At 42.6% G+C, this 18,852-nt stretch overlaps 1 protein-coding gene across 1 annotated transcript in view; it reads right to left on the reverse strand.

The window, feature by feature from the left end:
* ppp2r5b (protein phosphatase 2, regulatory subunit B', beta) overlaps positions 1-18,852 on the reverse strand; it is a 53,150-nt gene that overhangs the window by 11,311 nt on the left and 22,987 nt on the right. Inside the window, exons 2-7 of the mRNA XM_075450652.1 lie at positions 15,979-16,175; positions 12,308-12,409; positions 11,738-11,830; positions 10,251-10,381; positions 9,228-9,287; positions 840-948 (exon numbers count right to left, since the gene is read on the reverse strand). Of these exons, the coding sequence (XP_075306767.1) occupies positions 840-948; positions 9,228-9,287; positions 10,251-10,381; positions 11,738-11,830; positions 12,308-12,409; positions 15,979-16,175 (692 nt within the window). The remainder of the gene's footprint in view (positions 1-839; positions 949-9,227; positions 9,288-10,250; positions 10,382-11,737; positions 11,831-12,307; positions 12,410-15,978; positions 16,176-18,852) is intronic.

Here is an 18,852-nt window from a genome sequence, read left to right on the forward strand (position 1 = left end):
ACAAGTAAAATACACACACACACACACAGACATATACACACAATAGAGTGCCTGTCATCTGTGTCATCAAATATTATGATAACCCCAACACACATGCTCATATATAAATACACACACCAAGGAAACCAAAGGCACTCTCACACTGAGTGTAACTCAGAGGTGAGAGCTCTCTGCAGCACGATCTGTGACTCAACTCTGCCCTCTAGTGGCATGTCCGACACATTGCAGAAATACCATCATTACCACCAACATTACCAAAGTACTGTCGAGACATTCAAGCTATCAACTTAAAAGCTGTCTTTCTTCTTCCTGGCTTTTATCCCCATCCCTTGATAGATTTGAGTCAAATATTTCTTGATGCTGCTGATTGCTGCATAAAAATTCAGACGCCCATCAGGCTTTTTTTTTACCAGAGATTTTGGTGTCACAGATGGTTAGATTACTGCTAGAATAAAACACCGGCCAGATGGTCCAGTGAAGAAGTCTGCAGATGAACTACAAAGGGCATTCTCTGGGTTTTTGTTTCACTTTGATAAGACATAAATGTATTTTCAGTGTCTTTTGCATCCTGGAAAAAGAACGATCGTTGGGTGCTTTTGCTTGAAAAACCTAATTCTCACCTTGATAAGGCTAGAAAAAACGGTGTTGGCCTTCAAAACTAATATGAATACACACGTAAGGAACATAAGGCTTAGATCCTATATGGGGGTCAAAAACACTTTTCCATGACAAAGGTTATCCAAAGAAAAATTAAACTATTGACTGTGTTATCCTTTTTAAAGCAGCCTGACACATAAACAAAGGCAAATAATATTGGTATGCAAAGGTTTATCACTGACCTGTGCATGGAAGATGGAGAGGGACTTTGCTGTGTGCAGCGGGATGAGGACCCGAACCAGGAACTGCTTGTGTTCGGCTTTCAGAGGCAGGGCAAAGCCATTTATGATGCTGGAACAGAGGAAATTATGGTCAATGAAATGTCTTCCCAAAATACTGTGTTTGATTGGTCATCATTTCAAGCTGCTACAGTTAAAGACAGACAGAAAACAACAAAACTGTCCATTTAGCTCTCGGTCAGCTTTCAAGAAACATTATTATAGGGATTTTCACCCAAACACAAGTTTTCAGCTTATTGATAATTCAAAGTGCTCTATGCATATTAATATTGTTGTATGTTTTGTATTGTTTGCTACCACTAACTATGCAAGCAGTGGGTTTTTGAAATGTTTCTGAATGTTTGCTTCAGTCATTTAACTTTAGACATCTCTCTGAAGCCCTCAACCACGTTTGGCAGGCTTTATCAATGACTTGCCTGGTGAAATAAAACATTTCTAAATTGCATTTTCAATTACCAATGATTCACAATCGAGAAATGAAGCAAAGCCTCAAATTTGAGATTTGAGATCTGGAAGCATTTTAACTGAATGCGCTGAATTTGTTATTTAAACACCTGATGTTGAGTTTTCCATCAATTCACCAATTGGTATTTCAAATAAGATCCAGATCAGACAATTAGCAAAACTGTGGATAATCCATTGTGTTCTAAGGCTCCAGAGGCTCTATATACCACCATTCTGCAATCTCTAACAGCTCTTTGGAGAATGTGAAGGTACGTCATGGTGTGCTGCATGAGATCGGAGCGTCATTTTTTAAAGATGTGTCTCCCCTTACCTCTGCCTACTGTTGTTGTTGCCTAATTAGCTTTTGTTGTGTTTAGATCTGCTAATTAACAAGCCGACAATGCACCAAAATCTGATCCGCTGCAAAATCAAATCCCCCTTTTGGCCAATTATCAATATAAACAAATCATATTACTTACTGTATACTGGAAGACATTCAGTGGTGTGTTTATTTCACGAAGTCCTAACCAGTGCTTTTCATGAGTGACTACATTGAGAATGAAAATGTTATATTCTTCAAACTCGTTTTTTAAAAAGGTTTTTTTTTAACTGGCAGTGGACAGATTTGGTTGGACAGAAGATTTGATTGTAAGGAGTAGAAATAGATTGAGATGATTTTAGAGGCGGTGTGAGCCAAGAAACTCTACCCTGAAGTTAGAAGTCAGGCTCTGTGCACACAAAAGGTGGACTCAGATCCATTGGGAATAAACTATGATATCTAAACAAACCAATGTCAATTTCACATCCTCTATTTTTCTTCTTCATCATTTTTGCCTCACCCTCCCGATCAGTGCTTTCGTGTGCGCACGCGTGAGCCTGCGTTTGCCCAGTTGTGACTCACATGTGAGCTCTGTTGGCGAGATGGACGCATGTTCTTCACACACTGACCGCCGATCAGTGAAAGTGTGTTTAAGACATAGAGTGAAATGGTTGGACTGGAAGGCGGTCCAGCAGGAAAGAAGCTAAAAAAGACGTGCAGGGATAGATGGAAGGATACTGACCCAAGGAGAGACATAAAGGAAAACTGAGAGAATCACAAGCTGGGGGGGAACTGAAGGAGATAGAAAGGGGAAAGTAATGAATGAGGGCGGCTCAGTAGGATGAAAAGAGTAAAGGCAAAATGGCGCATGGTGATGATTTATATCACGTTAACATATGTGGCTAATAATACATTCTCTTTGGTGAATCTGGTATATAAACTAAACTGAAAAGAGCAATTTTAATATTTATTTACATGAAAATGTTGTTTTGTGTGCGCCTACTCTGTTCTCGGCTGGACTGACTGACACAGCCTCAGCCTCTACAGAGAGTAAAGTATGAGCAGCCAAAGGGGGGAACTAAACTTGGGAAGTGTGACACTTGCTTATCAGCCTCTGAGCTGTTTGTCAGTTTGTCTCAGTCTGCCTTCATTTCCAACGTCTGCTTGATAGATCATTCCTTCAGAAACATCTCCCTCCCGCTGTTCCTCTAATCTGTTTTCTGCCTCTCTGTCAACCTTTTTCTGAATACCTCTCTGTCTCTCTCTCTCTCTCTCTCTCTGTTGTTCTACATCCTCTATCACCCCACTCTTCCTCCCCCTCTCCATGTGTGGGAGGAGCTATAAATACCTCTGTTACCAGCAACATGAATACAAACCTCTCTCTCCTTTCCCGCTCTTCTTGCTTCCTCCACCTCTGACTCACTCATCCCCTTCTCCACGTATCTCTCCATTTATCCTTCTGTCACCTTGGACTCTCCCTCCTCTTCCTCCCTCCTCTTCCTCCACAGTAACCTTTCAAACCTCAGAAGCCATCGTCCATGTTTGACTTCACTTATTGGTCATTAACAGGTGAAATGGTTGTTGTGGGCGAAAATTAAAATTTCACTCTTCATGAATCTATTTCTCTATTTAGTCTCTGTTTAAAGAGCCTTGAAATTACATGTGTTGTGAACTGGTGTAATATAAATAGACTGAATTAAACTGAATGAGTCATTTCAGCTGATGGGGGGAAAAAAAACTGTTATAATTTTGTTAAGCCTTAAGAACTTTACCAGCATTCATACAAACATTTCTTGTTACTAAAATGACAAAATGGCCCTGAGATCAATTATTGCTTACTGATTCCAAAGCAAATATGTTTTTGGCTTCTTATTTCTCACTTTATGTATTCTAACACAAGTATGAGAATGTAAAAAAAACAACAACAAAAAAAACTTGTGTCTTTGCTAGTGGCCAACTTAGCTAGTCAAGATAAAGCTCTTTAAGAGCGTCCAAAGTCTTACATGAGCCTTATCTTAGCTTAACAAGACCAAGTAAAAATAGTACTCAGTCAGCACTGAAGTTAAATGACAGCCAGTAACAAATCTCAGGAAAAATCCCTTGACCAAAAGCAAATGAATGCAACATAACAATGAGTGATCATTTTGTTCCTGTGATGAAACTTTGTTTTCCTTAAAAGGAGCCGTCTCTCCCAGGTGACACAGTTCACTGAGAAGTTTGGTGAGTCTGAAAATGATGTGAAATATATTTTACAGTCTTCACTGTCACCAGATCTCAATCCAATCAAACACATATGGCAGAATTTGCACTAATGACTGAAACAGTCATCAAAACATCAAATATGCTTCAGAAGAGCAGTACCGCATCTCTCTAGTGGAGATCCACAGGCTTGCAGAGTCAATCAGCACGGCTACATGCACAGATGAAGTTACGGTTACAGCTCGATGGGAGTTACTAACTGAACTATGTCCAACACCACAACGTTGTTGACCGTGTGGGAAAACATACAAAACATTTTGCCGCTTCCACCTTACTCTGTAGGAGATCATCATACATGTTTACATGCATTTTAAAAGAACACTCGTGGTTGGACTAACACAATATTTATATGTTCAAGCTGTTTGGTGGCACATAGTGTCGGGAACCTCACTAACACACTCTGTGTCTCATGTTAGCCATTTGTAATAGCTCAATTCAAAGTTACCTCTTTTCATCTTTTGTTTCAAAATACGAAAGGTTTGAAAAAGGTACACAACTCTGAGTCCTTCTGGCCAACAGAACCTAGATAACTGCTAACAACAGTGTGTTTTTTTTTTGATAAAGCGCTTTCTAAGCAGACGTAAGCCGGGAATGGGTTTATGTGAAGTGGGGATACTGGAGATACTGGATACTTCAAATGTTCACACCTTGTGTTTAACAACTGAAAGTATTTTTAAAAAATGGAAAACATGTTTTGAGGATTCAGGAATCTTTTCATTTCTATTTACTACAACGTGAATTGGCTTGAATGGAAATCTATCTTTAAAGTGCCTTGAGATGAAGTTTGTTGTGATTTGGCGCTATATATAAAAAAAAACTGAACTGAACTGAATGAAGTAATACTGGAAACACAAAAAAATGTGTCTATTTAGGTCTATTAATATGCAGCCATCTTTTCATGAGTCATGGGCCTCCCCGTGAGCTGTCACCTTACCGTGGTGGGGGGGTTTGCGTGCCCCAATGAGTCTGGGAGCTATGTTGTCTGGGGCTTTAAGCCCCTGGTAGGGTCACCCATGGCAAACAGATCCTAGATGAGGGACCAGATAAAGAACAGCTCACAAAACCCCTATGATGAGTAATATTTTTGGATACCGTGTTCCTTCGCCCGGACGCGGGTCACCGGGGCCCCCCCCTGGAGCCAGGCCCAGGGGTGGGGCCCGCCGGCGAGCGCCTGGTGGCCGGGTCTGTGCCCGTGGGGCTCGGTTGGGCACAGCCCGAAGAAACGGCACGGGTCCCCCTTCCTACGGGCTCACCACCCGTGGGAGGGGCCATGGGGGTCGGGTGCAGTGTGAGCTGGGCGGCAGCCGAAGGCGGGGACCTTGGCGGTCTGATCCTCGGCTACTGAAGCTGGCTCTTGGGACGTGGAACGTCACCTCTCTGCTGGGGAAGGAGCCTGAGCTGGTGCGCGAGGCTGAGCGGTTCCGGCTAGATATAGTCGGACTCGCCTCGACACATGGCTTGGGCTCCGGAACCAGCCTCCTCGAGAGGGGGTGGACTCTCTTCCACTCTGGAGTTGCCCGCGGTGAGAGGCGTAGAGCAGGTGTGGGCATACTTATTGCCCCCCGGCTGTGCGCCTGTACATTGGGGTTCACCCCGGTAGACGAGAGGGTAGCCTCCCTCCGCCTTAGGGTGGGGGGACGGGTCCTGACTGTTGTTTGTGCTTATGCACCGAACGGCAGTTCAGAGTACCCACCCTTTTTGGAGTCCCTGGAGGAGGCACTGGAGAGTGCTCCTCCGGGAGACTCCCTCGTCCTGCTGGGAGACTTCAATGCTCACGTGGGCAATGACAGTGAGACCTGGAGGGGCGTGATTGGGAGGAACGGCCCCCCCGATCTGAATCAGAGTGGTGTTTTGTTGTTGGACTTCTGTGCTCGTCACGGACTGTCCATAACGAACACCATGTTCAGGCGTAAGGGTGTCCATATGTGCACTTGGCACCAGGACACCCTAGGCCGCAGCTCGATGATCGACTTTGTGGTTGTATCATCGGACTTGCGGCCGTATGTCCTGGACACTCGGGTGAAGAGAGGGGCGGAGCTGTCAACTGATCACCACCTGGTGGTGAGTTGGCTCCGCTGGTGGGGGAGGAAGCCGGTCAGACCTGGCAGGCCCAAACGTATTGTGAGGGTCTGTTGGGAACGGCTGGCGGAATCCCCTGTAAGGAGAAGTTTCAACTCCCACCTCCGGCAGAGCTTCAACCATGTCCCGAGGGAGGTGGGGGACATTGAGCCCGAATGGGCCATGTTCCGTGCCTCCATTGTTGAGGCGGCCGACCGGAGCTGTGGCCGTAAGGTGGTCGGTGCCTGTCGTGGCGGCAATCCCCGAACCCGCTGGTGGACACCAGTGGTGAGGGAAGCCGTCAAGCTGAAGAAGGAGTCCTATCGGGCCTTTTTGGCCAGTGGGACTCTGGAAGCAGCTGATGGGTACCGACAGGCCAAGCGGAACGCAGCCTCGGCGGTTGCTGAGGCAAAAACCCGGGCTTGGGAGGAGTTCGGGGAGGCCATGGAGAACGACTTCCGGACGGCCTCGAGGAGATTCTGGTCCGCCATCCGGCGGCTCAGGGGGGGGAAGCGGTGCACCGTCAACACCGTGTATGGTGAGGGCGGGGCTCTGCTGACTTCTACTAGGGACGTCGTGAGTCGGTGGGGGGAATACTTCGAGGGCCTCCTCAATCCTACCGACACGCCTTCCGATGAGGAAGCAGAGTTGGGGAGCTCGGACGTGGGACCTCCCATCTCTGGGGCTGAGGTCGCCGAGGTGGTCAAAAAACTCCTCGGTGGCAAGGCCCCAGGGGTGGATGAGGTCCGTCCTGAGTTCCACAAGGCTCTGGATGTTGTGGGGCTGTCTTGGTTGACACGCCTCTGCAGCATCGCGTGGACATCGGGGGCAGTGCCTCTGGACTGGCAGATTGGGGTGGTGGTCCCCCTCTTTAAAAAGGGGGACCGGAGGGTGTGTTCCAACTATAGGGGGATCACACTCCTCAGCCTCCCTGGTAAGGTCTATTCGGGGGTACTGGAGAGGAGGATCCGACGGATAGTCGAATCTCGGATTCAGGAGGTGCAGTGTGGTTTTCGTCCTGGCCGTGGAACAGTGGACCAGCTCTATACCCTCCGCAGGATCCTGGAGGGTGCATGGGAGTTCGCCCAACCGGTCTACATGTGTTTTGTGGACTTGGAGAAGGCGTTCGACCGTGTCCCTCGGGGACTCTTGTGGGGGATGCTCCGGGAGTATGGAGTGCCGGACTCTTTGATACAGGCTGTTCGGTCCCTGTATGACCGGTGTCAGAGTTTGGTCCGCATTGCCGGCAGTAAGTCGGACATGTTTCCTGTGAGGGTTGGACTCCGTCAGGGCTGCCCTTTGTCACCGATTCTGTTCATAATTTTTATGGACAGAATTTCTAGGCGCAGCCAGGGCGTTGAGGGGGTCCGGTTTGGCGACCTCAGAATCGGGTCTCTGCTTTTTGCGGACGATTTGGTTCTGTTGGCGTCCTCAGGCCGTGACCTTCAGCTCTCACTGGAGCGGTTCGCAGCCGAGTGTGAAGCGGCTGGGATGAGAATCAGCACCTCCAAATCCGAGACCATGGTCCTCGGCCGGAAAAGGGTGGAATGCCCTCTCCGGGTCGGGAATGAGATCCTTCCCCAAGTGGAGGAGTTCAAGTATCTCGGGGTCTTGTTCACGAGTGAGGGACGAATGGAGCAGGAGATTGACAGACGGATCGGTGCGGCGTCTGCAGTGATGCGGGCTCTGCACCGGCCCGTCGTGGTGAAGAAGGAGCTGAGCCAGAAGGCGAAGCTCTCGATTTACCGGTCAATCTATGTTCCTATCCTCACCTATGGTCACGAGCTGTGGGTAGTGACCGAAAGAACGAGATCGCGAATACAAGCGGCCGAAATGAGTTTCCTCCGCAGGGTGTCTGGGCTCTCCCTTAGAGATAGTGTGAGAAGCTCGGTCATCCGGGAGGGGCTCGGAGTAGAACCGCTGCTCCTCCGCATCGAGAGGAGTCAGATGAGGTGGCTCAGGCATCTAGTGAGAATGCCTCCTGGACGCCTCCCCGGTGAGGTGTTCCGGGCCCGTCCCACTGGGAGGAGGCCCCGGGGAAGACCCAGGACACGTTGGAGAGACTATGTCTCTCGGCTGGCCTGGGAACGCCTCGGGGTCCCCCCAGAAGAGCTGGAGGAAGTGGCCGGAGACAGGGACGTCTGGGTCTCTTTGCTCAAGCTGCTGCCCCCGCGACCCGATCCCCGGACCAGCGGAAGATGATGGATGGATGGATGGATGGATTTTCATGAGTCTTTAGCCTCTGAATGTATATACCATAGAAAGGTGGAATGTCAAATATGAACTGTAGATATAATACAGTTTACATTATGTTGTTCTGCCTTCATAGTACTAAATAAAGAAAGATACAAGCAAATGCTTTCATGAAAGTAAAGTCAAGGTCAAATTCTTCTGAGAAAGAAGAATTTGTGTAATCTCTATAAATATGCAGTATGAGTGGATTCCAGGTAAGCATCGTGTGGTGAGCAGACCAACACAGCTTCAGAGGTGTTTGTTTTTCCACTACAGTCAGAACTGAGCTGCTTGTTCCCCTTTTCTTGAATGTTTATGGTGAGTTAAGCTAACCATTAGCCCCACACTTAGGAGGGAAATGAGGCTGATACTTTCATCCCACAGCAAGCACGTTCCCCTAAATGTTTTTGCATTTTGTATTCAGCACGACTGAGGAAAACAAATGTGATAACATCTCCGTGTTTGTATTCTTCCTTCACTTTCCTTTTCCTTTCTCTTAATCACTGTCATCTCAGCTTTCCCTCCAATTGATTTGTGTGTGAGGATACACAATTAAATGTTTGTTTATCAGTTCCCTCTTTGCTCCCGCTTCATCTCTGTGTTGCTCATATTTTACCTCGGAGACAAAGAAGAAATAACAACAAACTTATGACTCTTACTTTGTTCTCGCTTTAACCCCTCTCCTTGTTTCTCTCTCCTTTCCCTTTTCTCATATCCTTGCCTCCCTGACACTCGTTTCTTAAGCCAGTTGTGTTAACCTGATAAGACAGATGATGAATAAAAATGTTTTATGTATTGAACAGTTGCAATTGTGGTTGTGCTTTGTAACCATAGTCGTTTAATTCACAATGTTATCGGCCGTCTCAGTGATAGGAACACTGAGCCATGCCTGCATGTGTGTTCTTGTATCTATCTGTCTGTTCCATAAGTTTTGGTTCCTAATACTTGCTTCAGACCTCGATGAGACAGAACCGAATTTTCGACAGATGGTCCAAAAAAGTGTGTCTGTGAATACAAACCTGCCAAGGATTTCCAGCAGCTCCGCCACTCCGTTAAAGTGCTCAGTTTCGTAAATGAACCTAAATGTCAGAAAGAACAAACACACAATGAAAAGGACTTCAGGTTTTACATTATAAGAAACACTTATGGAGTAAGTATGGAGTCAGTGGAGAATCTTCCTGTTATGTTCTTGTAAAATTTCCCAAGTTTGCATAAAAGTAAATGGCAATAATAAGTTCCACACAGAACAGATCGGTATTTTAGTGTACCATGTCTGAAATTCACCTCTGCTATCACTTTCTGGAGTTATCCTGCAAACACAACAAAAATCCAAAGATACCACTCCAGCCACGCTTGGTGAAAGGGAAATAAAAAGTCACTGAATTTCTATTAGAAAGAGTTCCTTCGCTAAACATTTGTGACTCTTGTGTCTCCATACAATGACTTGGCTCTCAGCATAGATAAAGAATGGATATACTGCACATTATGGGGCTAATTGTGACGTTTTTTACATTTCATAGTACAACACAGAAAAGATGGGTAAGCGGGCATTTTATTATCCACTATATATCACATAGCCGTGATGCAGGATGGATATATATCAGCAAATTGAAATAGTTTGTACTTTCTGGACTTGATGAGGCATGGATTTGCGAGCTTTAATTCTTGTATAGATCGAATTTTATTTTGTTTATGAGGTCCTGTGACAATTTCCCACCAAATCATTAGTATGCAGTTTTTTTACATCATCATTTTGTAGCGGTTCAGCTCCCTTTGAATCTGAAATGAAGTCGAACCAAATAGCCCTTACTTAAGAACCACTCTAAAAAGATAGATTTCTATCATTTTGAAGAGTAACATAATGATAGGTTATGTCAGTGAAGCACAAATCTAGAGAAAACAGGATACAGGGACCATAGAGGCTGTTTCTCATCCTGCTGATGGCTTTGGTTTGTTAGATAATGTTCGATTTATTGATGTCTGAACGCTATAAATAGCTCTTGTAAATCCTGTGCATTGGTTTGGTTTATTGAAGCCTGTACCTGAGGAAGATGTTGTTGATCTGTTTGCGGATATAGGCTCGAAGGCCCAGTAGTTTTCCATAGACACGGTGCAGGATGGTCTTCAGGTACTCCCTCTCCCTGGGGTCCTCGCTGTCAAACAGCTCCAGCAGCTACAAACACACAAATATGTAGTTGTGCACCTGTCAGGACAGCATTTATAGTCTGACTTCCTCTCTCTTATTACTCACCTCCTCTCTCTACACTAATATATTGTAAGATCTGAATCACAGAAAGCAAAATTAACAAATGAACTGTTAGCTTCATATTAATACTTAAAATACAATAATAACTGAGAAGTCTTTAAGACATTTGTACTCTTGCAGTTTGGCTGTATTTGAAGAATATATCGTAGCAACAAAATCGTGCAACATTTCAGAGAAGAGCTAGCCTGGGAATTCCCATGCTGCTTTGCGCTCGATTTCATTCTCACTGCAAAGTCAGCCTGGAAACCACCGCCCTTATTTTTGCCAGAGTTTGGGAACCAATCACAGAACGGGGGGGGGGGGGGGGGGCGGCGGCAGCAAGACGATGACGACGTCTATGCGCTACACCGAAGCTTGTAGAGTGTTAATTCAACATGACAGCGGACACAACGTTACCGTTCAATGCAGCCTTAGAAAGTGTTTCGGAGTAGATTCACCCTAGGGTCATTTGAACCGTGACATCCAGCCAAGTAGCCCACCCGAAGTTTTTCCGATATTGGCTGAACATCAGCTGAGTTACTGAGTTATCCCGAATAGCTTAGTACAAGCGCTAACGGACCCTGGCAGTATCTCCAAAATTACCACACTAAAATCACATGTCATGAAACCAAACTTCTACAGTAGTACAAATATGGTCTGTAGTCACAAAACGATGCATTTGGAAGTTTGTACATAGTCCAGAAGTTTATTATTATCATCAACACAAGCCTGATAGCTTTTCTGCTGCTAAAGCTACGTCGACGTCACTTCTGGGAGCTGGGAGCTTCAAAGTAAGATGAGGGTTGAGCTACTACTGTAGACAACAAAGCAAGGCTGCTCAATTTCTCCATTATTAAAATAAATTCACAACTCTACAACATAAAAATTCATGTAGAATATAGCATATAGGCCTACTTTGTTGTCAATTTAAGTAGCTTAGAGCGCAAGTTTACTTTTATTTTCCATTTTTTTCTTCTTCCTCGTCGAATTTCTGTCGTCATCTGGTATAAGTGATACAATTGGCTATGAATCGCGCGCAAAGCAGCATGGGAACTACTTGACGTCATTTGATAGACATTCGTAGCGCCCAATAAACGGCTCTAGGCATTCGTAAACCACGCCTCAAATACGAGAAAATGCACACCTAGTTCCCAGACCACCATATCATCGAGATTGTGGACGCGTCAGCCAGGCTAGAGAAGAGCCTTATTTCTGTAAAATCTTCCACGCATCAGGGTCTTAGTAGGATTTCACAGCTTTGGACTGGAAAAGAAGGGGGAATACCTGCAGGACAAACTTTTGGTCGATGTAGCGTTTGGCCATGGAGGGCTGGAAGTCCGGGCTCTCCAGGAAACGCAGAAAGAACTCGTACACCAGCTGAGAATAGCACAAACAATCAAAAAATGTGTGTTTGTGTTATTAAAGAATGGTTTGACACTTTTGGGAATTATCTATATTCATTAATTACAGGAAGTTTGATGAAAACCCAGGGGAAGGAGCTTAGTTTAATACAAAGGCTGCTCATATAAAAACTGAAGGCTGGCACAAGAATAGGAGAGAAAACAACTGCTTTAAAGCTGCTTTAGGCATCATGATGACAGCTCTAAACCGTTCCATGACTCATTTGTGTGCAACCTGCTCACTGCACAGCCATGTTTACAGACTGTTCATTCTTTATATCATCAAGGTAGGAAAAAAGACTTTATAACACCAGACGTTTCCTATGAAAAATGATGAACTGTCTTGTTTCTACATTTGCCTCAGCTGGGTTACGTGAAAGGATCTAAGTTGTACGAATAATAACACAAACAAAACACTGCACGTGTCTGTATATGTATTATTGTCTGTTTGTACCTGCAGATGAGGCCAGGAAGCTTCCAGTGTTGGCTCATCTTCCTCCGGGTCAAACTCTGGATTCTCGCTGGGAGGAAGCGTGCGGAAGATATTTACCGAGATCTGGAAAAACGTAAACAGAAAGAAAGAAAATAGAAGGTGGAAATAAAGATGGGCGGAGGGGTGCACAGGAATGAGATAAATGAAGATGCGGGTGGACAAGCAGAAAAAGAGATTAGTGATTTATAAATGGCTAAATTAAACCTTATCTGTTGTGTATTCTGGAAAGAACATCATCATAAATATTGCATTGTGTTTTTAAAACTGTGAATAAATCTTCAGCTTGTCAGTATTACCAGCTAATAACTAAATTCTTTTTATTGCAAGACCACTGAAAATATATGTTTAAATAAATGAGGGATTAACAATTAACATACTGACTTATTAGTATAAATATTCAAATACAAAAGACATGAAGACCTGTCATATTCAAACAATTACTCAAAGATTATTTTGGAATTTCTATTCATCACATAAATAAGACCAGCCAGAAAGAAAGAAAAAAGAAACATTTCATTTCCCTTTGTTTGGGTTAATCCATGAGTGAGATATAAAAATACTGCTCCTTAGAAATGTTCAAAAACAATAAATTAAGAATAAAACTAGAAAGTTCTAGCTCAGAGAATGAGGAAAATATAATTTTGACAAAATAGCTTTCAAAGGTACCGGTGAAAGGATTCCATACATTTTAACTGGTGCACAGCCCAAAGTCAATTATATTTTTTCTAATTAAATCTTTAATGATAAAAGTGAGGCAGTATCTAATTACAGCAGTGTGTCTTGATTAATTTCTTTATATACTGCCAAGAAATCAGGAATACGGTCAGCAAAGCATGTGCAAACATGAGTGTAAATACAGTATATAAGGCAAAAACTGAGTTTGTACAATTTTGATAAGCATGAAAGTCAATATTTGGTTTGATAGTTTTCCAGGCTTGAAGGACATTTCAAAGCTCTTCTTTTGATTTTCAGTCCAGTCCAGTCATTTTGCATACCTCATTCTTTGCTCCGTGGCTGCTAGACAGCTTTTATAATGAGGCTTTAGCGAACAGTAGATGGATCAACTGAAGGGTGAGATGCATCTCTCATGTCCTGTTTCAGGTCTTTACTGAATCTTTGTAAGGAAATCCCTTTCACTGTTACAGTTCATCTGCTGTAGATCATTTTCTAGGTCTGCCACTTATTCTTTTGCTCTCCACAAGGACACACTGCACACCATGCTGAGATATGCCATGTTTTAGCTAATAGCTCTTTGGAAATCATCTTGCAGGTGAAAAAAAATGCTATTTTATGTCTGTCAAACTGTGTTATTTTGGCTTTTTTTATAGATACATCAAAAGGAATACAAACAAAATTCATGTCTTTGTGACACTCTGAAAGTGCCTAAAGATAATATTTAAAATTAGTTATTTTCTAAGTTGTTTGTTCTGTGTAGACACAACACTGGTTCATCCCCTAAAATAGGTGCCTTTTTATGCTTAAAGGATTCCCAGGACAGAGTTAATGAACTCTGAAAATGGTCAGGTACAAGTACTAGGCTGAAAATGAGTGAAACAGCAGCAAGTGTCCAAAGCCTGGAGAACTATTGTTCAATACCACTATAAGAGATCAGAAGAAACTCTGGTAATTGGAAGCAAATTATAAAGAAATGAGGGGTAAATCAAGACTTTTGCACAGTACTGTATGCCCTAATGAATGTTAAATGAATGACTTTGCCCTAAAAAATACATATATGTCCAGTAGTCGACATGTAAATGAGTATCAGGGAACCATCAAAAATTGTTTGCGGTACAATTAGTGTATGGTCATAGACTTAAACAGTAGATTTAAAACAAACATTTATGATATTTGTGCCATTTTTGTATTTCTTGAAGCCAACAATTCAACATGATGAAGATCAAATAATTCACAGTGATTTCACTAATCATCTGTTTCACCATTAATTTAAGGAAGACATGTGTCACTGCACAGTTTAGCTCTGGAGATGGATGCAAGGTGACTAAAATGTCTTTCAAATGGAAAGGTATAAATAGTCCCTAATTGGCTGAAAAACAATCAATAAGACAAAATAGTTGTGGCATGCATTGTTTCAAATTCCCTGTCAAAAGAAGTGGCTGTTGCATTGTTGTTTCTAAGCAGCTTCAGCTGCTGATGGCCGTATCTGATGCTGCTCATAGACTGGGTTCTAAGAACTACTGATAAGTGATGCAACGACTGCTTGCTAAGTCATGATTTATTCAGCAAATGCATCTCCACTGGCCACTTTAATTGCTCATTCTGGGGCACTGTGTAAATCGTTCTTGAATTTAAAAAGGGCCCAAATCATTCAGCGATTTTGTTTTTCTGTAGTAGTTTAAAATAAAGGTTCTCTAAAAATTCAAATCTGTGCAGTTAATATGCACTGAATCTTTCCATTTTACTTCCACACCCTGAACATCAGCTGACCCATCATCTTTCTATTGCCACATTTTTCCAAGCCTCCTACTGTCACCTCTGTAACCCTTTAGCTTTCGTTATTATATGTAAAATATCTGACACTGATGTTATACCTCCTTAACATCTACATGTTACCACGATGGCATCAGTGGTATAAAACATTGGCATAACTGCAGTCTTTCGGTCCTGTTCTTATGTTAGGGACCTATTTCTACATTTGGGAAACAGATTCTTCAGGTTTGACTATTTATAGTCAGTCATCTGTGTACCAGATCAAATACTGTGGTGCTACTCATAGCTCTAACTTTAGCACATATTAGCTTTTTCTATTATCAAATCTAAGCTTTTTTAATCTTGTAGCCACACATTAAACCATTCGTCCACTTTCCCCCAATTCCATCTTCTGTCCTATCAGCAGTTTCACACCTCTTTATATGGTAACTCTATAACCTAAGCTATATCCGCTGCAGGCTTTCCTTTCCATCTCTTAATATCCCTCCTCTTTGCTCCTCTCTATGTCCTCTGGGATCTCTGCTGTCCACACTCTGCTCCACTTCCACTTTATCTCTCCTTTTTGTCCCTCTCTTTATCACTAAGCATGCAGCCTACTGCTTCTTCACGCCCTTTACCTTCTATTCTCCTCTATATTCCTCCTCTTATCAATACATCCATATCTTCTTTTCTCTTCACATCTCCTTTGTTTATATCCTGAGACTGCCAAAGCTCATCTGCTGGGTATCCACTGTTCTTTTTCCTCATCTGTTTTTGCCATGGGTTGGACTTATTGTTGTGCTGCATGTATTTCAGGTTTCTATGTTTGTTCTCCATCCAGCTTTTGACCCATTCGCTCATTTATCATGGCCATTGTTTGTCTTTATCCACCTCCTCTTTGGCTTCTGAATGGTAAGAATTTCTGGCAGGGGTTTTTTGTACTTAGATCAATTTTTTTTGCTTTTGGTCCCTTAAAATTAAGAGAAAATATATACTTTTGATATTACATCAGAGGCTGTGATCTCAGAATGTTTTTGTTGTGATTTTAACTATTTCTAATACAGTTAAAGTATATAGTATAGGATAAGAAACAAGCAAAAATCAGAGCCATTGGATGTATTTTTGGAACTTTCTTAAGGCTGGAATCCATTCCACTGCTCTATCATCCTTAACCCTTGACCTCCCTGCTCCTCCTCCCCTCTTACCATCTTTATAGCCTCTGGGTAGAGAGGCTCTATGAGGACTCCTCTGCTAGTGGCAACGCTCTCCACCAGCTCATTGAGGGCTGCACGTTTAATCTCCTTCCCTTTCAGGTCAGCCACGCAGTCCAGGAAATCAAACAGCACACAGCACTGCTGCAGCTTCTTACAGAAGAGGTCGTGTAACTCTGCCACCGGGGCGTCTGAATGATTGAGAGGTAGGAAAGAAGACAGAGGGCAAAAGAGAACTGTTAGAGATGGACGTTATAGGACAAAAAAAAGGAAGGGAATCGTTTGATAAAGTGCGAGTGTTATAAAAGGAGCTGGAGGACACATATTGTACACGCTACATCTTCTCTCAAGGGTAATGAGGGAAAGACAGAGAGACTATTACTCTCCAAACACATTTGTACACATCCACACAGAGAGAGACTAGCATCCATGCACAAAAACACACCTCCCTGTGCTGTGCTGAATCTCAGTCCAAACATCTGTCACATTCATTCCTCAGACCTGTTTGTCCCAATGAAAGAGCCCGCTACCGGCAGTCACATTTAAAACATTCAAAAACTCCACTTTTCACACAGATGTGAGGATAGTAGCTGATACCCACGGATAACTGAACTCATGCTACGAGTTCTGAATAGATACCAACGACTGAGGGAGGGGGGGCTTGTGAAAGTTTCCAGCTCAGTTTTCTTTTGCACAAGCATCATGCAAAAGAAAACAGCACACAGCAAAACCGAGAGTTATAGGATTTGACAGCAGCCAGATGGAGCTCTTTTGTTCTTTTTCGGAAAAAACAGATGATTGATGACTAAACAGTTAAAGATAGCAGTGAAACATTCATATATTTCATTCCTTTATAAGTGAAATGTCTGTGAGAATTGGACTGAAGAATACCAAATGTCTATATTGGAGAAATGGATAACAAAAAATCAATCCTCTGTTCAAAGTTTTATGTTGAGCATATATTTCCAGAAGATTTTTGCTCAGATCGCTTATGAATATTGTGACCTGACATGGCAAGACTAAACACCTAATTTAGAGATATTCAGAGGTCTTAATACAGCTTTACTCACTAACCCCATCAACACTATGATGGAAACCAGCAACCAGTAAGCCACTCCAGCAGAAATCTTGGAAAAACTTGGGAATGGGAGAGCAGAGAGTATTTTTCATGAATAAGAAGACTGAAAGCCAGGATCAAGGGAGCCTGGAGGGGATAGTCGACTTATGCAGGTGAAGAAAGACACTAGAGAAATAGAATGGATAAGAAGTACAACAAAATGTCAATAACTAAGGCCCTTGAGACTGCCAGAGGAAGAGTCACAGCTCTGGCAACTCTAAACAGACACACCAGAGTCACAGAGGCCAACGCAATAAATGGCCTCTTCTCTAAAGAGGCTGCAAGGGAGCAACAACAAAAGGACCAACCCACTCAGAGCTGAGACTGAGCATCACAGAGGCATCACACAGCAGCAATGCAAGTCCCTACAATACCTAAATGTGGACCAACAAAACCACCAGTCATCATCAGTCAGTTGTGCTATAACACAATACTGACAATAACGGTGATATCAGAAGAATGACATTTTAGTGTTTAAAAATATAGTGTTTATGAGACACATAATGACAATGTCATGACTTGATCTCAGCTCATAAGATCAAAACATTTTAGAATAGAGACTGGGCTTGTTAGACATTTTTATACTGTTTCCTACTGCCTTATTTGAGTCTTATTCAATTTTTTTTTTAAAAGGCAAGGCAAGGCAAGGCAATTTTATTTATAGAGCACAATTCATACACAGGGCAATTCAAAGTGCTTTACAGCTACATAAAATCACAAGAAGGCAATAAAACCATTAAAAAGGAATAAAAAAAATAAATAAAAGAAAGAAATTAAAAAAGAAAGAAATTTAAAACCCATTAAAATAATCATTAAGTAATTAAAAAGTGAAGAGTGCAGATAAAATACTTTCAGGTGTCATATGCACAGCTAAATAGAACTGTTTTCAGCCTGGATTTAAACATTGTCAGAGTTGAGGCCTGTCTCACATCTTCTGGAAGACTGTTCCAGATTTTAAAAGGAGACAAATACTTAATAAAACAAAGGTGTCTGATAGCAATATAACTTTTCAAGTTTTCTTTTGATATCTCAAAAAGATCATCTTTACGAATGCTTTTGGCCATGGTAATTGGGTAGTGACAACCTTATATCATAACAGTCTGAGTAAATTGTGATGCAAAGGAACAACAAACAGTTTGTAAGATTTAGTAACATCAAGTTGTTGTAGAATACAAACCGAGTTACCTCCTTCAGTATCACCTCCAAAGGTTTCTTTTGTGGTAAGACATATGCTGTGTATTTGTGTACTGGAAACTCATTTTCACGTGTTTTAACAATGTGCGGCCACTTGGCGGCAGACACAAAAAAATGGAAGAAAATTTTGGGTGAAGTCTACTCCTGCTTGTGTTTGTGCTGTTGTTGGTCCTTTAGCTTTACTTCGTTAAAGAACTAATAAGACAGAGGATAAAGTGAACTAAGATCTGCAATATTTTTTGCCCCTTCGTCCTCTTTGCAATGAAATTGTCTGTGATTGTTGCCCTACTGTTTTAAGCTAGCTTTCAACCAATCAACAATCATCCATTTTATAGGACTTACCACAAGCCCATCTGTATTAGTTGAATACCTGAAATCCTTAGCTCTGCATTGGGTGAGACTGATGAAGACATATATACATGTGCTACCATGAATATACCCTTAGTGTGTAGAAGAAAATACAACAGCTGACAGAAACGCAAAAAAAATTGACAACTACATAATGTTAAAATACATTCATTACTAACTAACAATTATAAGGCCCCAGATGCAGTTTC

Source organism: Odontesthes bonariensis, chromosome 19, assembly GCF_027942865.1.
Source record: "Odontesthes bonariensis isolate fOdoBon6 chromosome 19, fOdoBon6.hap1, whole genome shotgun sequence".
NCBI lineage: Eukaryota > Metazoa > Chordata > Actinopteri > Atheriniformes > Atherinopsidae > Odontesthes > Odontesthes bonariensis.